Here is a 5,647-nt window from a genome sequence, read left to right as displayed (position 1 = left end):
TCCGAAGGAAACAAATTCTGGACAAGACACGACTGACCACTGTGGTCCTTCCGATCCTACCCAGAGGCCAATATTGGCGGCTGTTTATCTACACAAAGAAGCGGCCTTGGTCAACAATCAGTGCTGGGCTTAAAGGCGATTTCTTGTACATGAAGGGGCCATGGAGCACCTTCCACACATCATCCCTTTACCATGGCCAGGTAAGGGAGACACCACTCACGGCTCCACTTGACTTCACAAAACCGATGACTCAGCTGAGAAGGGAATCCCCAGGGCCCACCCGAGAGGCCATCCTGGTGCGGCACAGTGATATGCTATCAGCCGGTAGGAGGGACTAGTGGAAAGAGCAAGACAGGGGAGTACACACAAAGATGAGCCTTCCCAAGGGAAGACACAGGAACTTTGCTTCTGGCTTCCGATGGCACCAGTGAGGGAGTCTCCCCACGGAGCCGCTCCTGGGATGAGCACATGTTGGCACCAGAGCCCAGGCTGCGCCTGGCCTGACCCAGGGAGGCAGCTGGATGCCATCAACAGGTGGGGGTGTCTGCCCTGCTTCTCTGGGGGTTTCGAGAGGGAACGAAGAGCGGCAACAACTTGACTATCCTCTTTCCCTTCCCCGTCCTCCACCCACCTGAAGGCGCAAATAAGTGGGACACAGGGAAGTGCAGGTGGTGCCAGGCCCACCCATCCCGACACCCCCACACGGGGGCACCTGGCTTCAGTCCTCCAGCAGGCGTGAAAAGGCTTAGGATACAAAAAATCTGACCTCTTAGGCCACACAAGATTCGGTCCATGGTATTGGGGACAATGGGCGAGAAGCACAATCACAGAACATCCAATACAGGCAGCTCCCAGATAACAGATGAGTTCCGTCCCTAAATCTGTCTTTAAGTTGGAATTTGTATGTAAGTTGGAGGCTAGGCAGAGTTTGTATCTAAGGTCGGTTAGTGAGTGTTTGTCTTAGCACGTAGTAGAGAGTGTACCTTTTTATACATCAAAAGCATGAATGAAATGCTCCCAGATACACAAAAACATCTTGTAACCTAATAATAGCAACAATGCTTTGATGCATATTGTTATTAGGAGCCTTACTTCTTTTCATATCATAGGCCGCAAGGAAGATTCATGTGGTATGAACCTTACTTTTTTAAAAAAAAATAGGCTTTGGGGGGTTGGTTCCTAACTGCAGGTTGTCTGTAACTACGGGTTATATGTAAATCAGATGTCCTTATCCCGGAAACTGCCTGTACTGGTGTTTGGGAACTTGAACTCAGGGCTAACAAAGGGGCCCCCAGGACAGGCTGTGGGCAAACCCAGCTGGCTAAGGAGAGAGCAGCAGACTGATTTGACTGAGTGGGTCACCCACAAGGCGAGGAAGACTGTGGAGGGTGGGGGACATGCAGGCACCCCTTCCTCCCCGACCCAGCCAGAGCTGATGGCCACAGCTCCTCCTGTGGACATGGGTAGAAAGGTCCTGCAGGGCAGGAGACTCTCTGAAGTGGCCGGATTTCCATCACTTCCATCTTCAAAGTGCATTATCAGTGCAACAAGTAGGGCTGGATGTCAGGGGCTCCAACTCTGAGAAAGGGCTGTGCCAGCCAGCTCTCTCCACCTCCGCCTGCTTCCTCCCCCCAAGCCCACCCCGACCCTTTCTTTCATGCTAAGACCAGAACTCTTGCTGGATCTCAATAGGGGCAGGCCTGTGTGTGTCCAGCTCCGCTCTGCACAGCGGCACCGTGCTGTCCTGACTCTGCCCCTCGGCATCCAGGTCCAGGAGTGTCCGCTCGGCTGGGGGTGGCGCCCCTGCCTGGAGTGGGAGCAGGGCTGGGAGTGCAGGCCGCTCCTCCACCGTGCTGCTGCTGCTGGCGAAGCAGGAGTCCAGGTTGCTGGGCGTCTCCGTGCTGGAGCTGTTGGCTGGGGAGGCGCTGCGGGCATGGCTCGGGGACACAAACCACCAGGGGTCCAGCCGCTGCCGGTTGGCAGAGGGACGTGGCCGAGGCAGAAACTCCAAGGTCTTGGGTCTCTCCAAGGTGGGGTCTTGCTGTGTGCTCCAGCGCCTTGGTGTCGGGGGGAAGACCACATTGGGGTCAGGGAGACGGGGGACTTCCCCTGGGTCTCGGCTGGGGCTGGGGGTTTTCAGCATTCCTGGTAAAAAGACAGAAAGGAGAGGCATCAGATTTATGAACCGGATGTACACGCTGCTCCCAACCCACCCGGCCATTTCCCTGTTCCTTTGGTCGACGACTATTTAGCGACGGACCTTTGTGTGGCATGCAGAGTGCAGGGAGGTGCCGGGGGACAGGAATGAACTAGAAGGGCACCATCCTCACATCGGGTAGTCAGGTCTCTACTGAGGTAACTCGGGGCAACCTACTTACAACGGAGCTGGCAACTTGTTTGATTAAACATGGTTTATTCCAAGATACCGGGGCCCATTCATTAACATCTTATCCTCTTTAGCACTACAACCAACCCCCAAAACCCATCACCGCCAAGTTAATTTTGATGCATAGCAACCCTATACACGGTTTCCAAGGTGGCCGTTTTTGGTTTTATGTGTCATCTCACTCCCCGCCCCCTGCTTTTCCACTGCCATTGAGTTAATGCTGGGTCCCAGCAATCTTATAGGACAAGGTAGAACTCTCGCTTTGAGTTCCTGTGACTGCAACTGTTTACAAGGGTAGAAAGCTCCGTCCTTCGCTTGAGGAGCAGCTGGTGGTTTAGAACCGCAGACCTTGTGGATTGCAGCCCAACCAGCCCCCAGGGCTCCTGCGGCGGTACCTTTCTATGGGAGCCACCAGTCTCATCTTTCTCCTCCCGAGTGGCTAGTGGACTTGGAGCACCAACCCTGTATGGTTGACAGTCTGATTGCCGCTTGCTGGACAGTGGCACCTGGGTACCCCGCCTAGCCCTGCAACAGCGGAGCTGAAGAGCAGGGATGGGTCCATGCAGCCTAACGTGTTTATTCTCTGGCCCTTAACAAACCAAGCTCGCTGAGCCCTGACTTGAGGGGCCGTCCGTTCCTTCGGGATGCATCCATTTAACAAACGTGTGACAGCGACAGAGCTAGCTATCAGGGGTCTCAGTTCCCATATGGGCCACCTATCTGAACAGAACAGAGTTTCCGGTGGGGAAGCTGAGTGGCAAAATATAATCACCACTCGCCCTCGAATCTCACTTAAGGGGTCACCGACCTTCCTCCCTTCTCTGACTGGATCAGAAGGGTTCCCAAGTCTTCCAGAGAGTAAGGAATTGGGAGGGGAGGGGCAGCACTAGGATAGGGGTGTGTAGACCCAAAATGCCCAGCAGGGTCAGGTGCTAGGTGGAGAAGCAAGTATGTATGTGCAGGTGTAGGAATCGAGGTGGGTACAGCCCCAGGTTTGAAGCATCAGGTGTAAGGGGACGAGTGTTGAAGTGTGTGATAAACAGGAGAGCTTACCTTCTTAGTGTGTGTGTACCAATGCCATAAGGAGAGAAAAGTGTGTGTGTCTGCGCGCGCGCGCGCATACCAATGCTTTGACCAGAGGAAAGAGCCCAGCTCTGTGCTAGAAACCCTCCCTCTGAGCACAGCCAGCAAGCATTGGTGGGCTAATGGTTATGTATCGGGCTGCTAAACACAAGGCCAGCAGTTCAAAACCACCAGCCGCTCCTCCTCGGGATGAAAGAGCTTTCTGCTCTCTTAAAAAGTTACCATCTCAGAAACTCAGAGCCAGTTGGAGTCTTGTGTACAGGTCAGAATTCCCTCCAGGGAACTTCAGAACCCTCTTTACAGAGCAGCCAGAAGCTGGACTCCGGCTCTTCCTGTGTCCTGCAGGCATATTCTGTGTCCTGAATCCCTGGGGCATTCCCCGGGATTCCCGGGTTTGATTCTTCCCGATCTCAGCAGTGTTCTTCCTTCACCACAGGGAAGGCCTCTGAGGCACAGGACCGAAAGGGGTTGACCACCGCTAGCTCCCTCACCCACTTGGGATCCACCATGATCGGCTGGGTCAGAGAGGGCACTGGAGGTCACTCCGGTCCACCACGAAGGAAATGCGGCATCACACACATCCCAGGCACAGCATTCAAGAGGCACGGAAGAGGTCACACTCACCTGCTCCAGGACTGGGGCTCAACCCATTGCTGGAGGGGCTTCTGCTGGCTAAGAGCGGCCCTGGCTTAAGGGCCCCGTCGGAAGGAGTCCGCCGGTGACCACTGGGCTGTGTGGGGGCCGTCAGGGTGACGTGGGTGGGCGTCAGGGACTGGTTGGGGTCTCGCTTGAAGCGCTCCACTCGGACGTTGACCAGGGGGTTGTGGGTACAGGGGGGTCGGGGTGGGGCCTCCGCAGGGCTGACAGGCATCTCGTACACGACAATCTCATCGCTGTCGGAGCGCAGCAGGGAGCGGGTGGAGTTGCACTCAGAGATGGAGGAGAGGGAGAGCAGAGTGAGGGAGGCGGAGGGGTCGCCTAGCAACAGCATGGGCTCCTCCTTCTTGAACAGTTTTCGGGAGGGTGGGCTGGTGCTCCGACGAGGACGGCTGGCCCTCTGGAAAAGGCCCTCACGCCTCTTCTTCTCCTCGCGGGCCGGCGGCTCAGGCTCCTCCGGAGGCAGCAGCGGGCACTTGCCAGCTTCCAGCAGGTCAAACCCGAGGCCCGTGGCTGCCAGGACAGCCCCGCAACCTAGCAGAGCCACTTCACAGCGGCGGTGGTGCGCGCCGCCCCGCTTGAGGCTATTGGTTGGCGTCAGTTGAGGGGTACTGGAGGCTGAGTTGACTGGGGTGGGCTCCTCGGGGAGCCCATCGCTGGGGAGGCCATCCCCATCTTCTCCACGAGGGAACGGGATACAGAGGTAGGACTGGTTGGGTGAATGCTGTAGACGGCTCTCCCCACTCCTTGGGCCTTCGACGTCCTCATCCTCTGTGAAGACGAGTGGAAGGGGGAGGAGAAGAGAAAGGGGGATTAGAGCCACAAGGGCGGCCAACCTGGGGAGAGCTCTGGTCACTCCAGAGCCTGTTTCTCCGTTTGCAGAACACGGGATCTGCTAGCTGGCCACTGCATTCCGCAAGGACCCGCAACACAAGTGGACAAGAGTCCTAAAGAGGCTGCTCAAGTACAAGGAAGGGAAGAGAGACCTGTACAGCACATCTCTAGGTATAAAGGACTGGGCATTCTGGAAGGGACTGGGTATCATGTAGTGCAATCCATTCTGGAGACAGCCTGAGCCCTGACATGCTTCTCTGGTTTCCTCCTACAGAGAGGGGGTGTGTGGCTCAGAATCTCTAAGACCAAATGCAGCATGAGTTTCACAGAACATTGGACGGAACAGAAACAGCCCCAATTTATTTGCACATTTCTAGTGGAAGGGCCCTTGGCTTTCTGAAACAATGACCTAGACACTTGGGTAAGACCAGCCGCCTGCCAAGGATTAGAATCCCTTCCATGGAAGGAAGCCACTCTACTCTGGGAACTGAGCGAGGACCAGACAGGGCCAAGAGAAAGTCTTGCCCATCACAAGGCAACTGTGTTAAAAGCATCGATGGGAGAAGTCTTCTTTCCTTTCCTGACTGCATGAAAGTACAATGAAACAGAAGCAGAAAAGGAGCAATGGCCGAGTCACTGCCTCGCCCTTCTACACGGCCCTGCAGAGAGTGAACTGGCCTCTAGAGA

At 55.7% G+C, this 5,647-nt stretch overlaps 1 protein-coding gene across 2 annotated transcripts in view; it reads right to left on the bottom strand.

The window, feature by feature from the left end:
• Positions 1-779: 779 nt before the first annotated feature.
• Positions 780-5,647, bottom strand: part of MAP3K9 (mitogen-activated protein kinase kinase kinase 9) — a 93,257-nt gene continuing 88,389 nt past the window's right edge. For both annotated transcript variants that reach the window (XM_004698690.2, XM_045288243.1), the window contains 2 exons: positions 4,094-4,897; positions 780-2,145 (listed from right to left, as the gene is read on the bottom strand). In XM_004698690.2, coding sequence (XP_004698747.1) covers positions 1,661-2,145; positions 4,094-4,897 — 1,289 coding nt within the window. In that variant the 3' untranslated portion in view covers positions 780-1,660. The remainder of the gene's footprint in view (positions 2,146-4,093; positions 4,898-5,647) is intronic.

This window comes from Echinops telfairi, unplaced genomic scaffold (genome assembly GCF_000313985.2).
Source record: "Echinops telfairi isolate 266 unplaced genomic scaffold, ASM31398v2 ScPeMD7_18;HRSCAF=68, whole genome shotgun sequence".
NCBI classification, from domain to species: Eukaryota; Metazoa; Chordata; class Mammalia; order Afrosoricida; family Tenrecidae; genus Echinops; species Echinops telfairi.
Note: the sequence above shows the minus strand (reverse complement) of the source record. Positions and strands in the feature narration are given on the sequence as shown.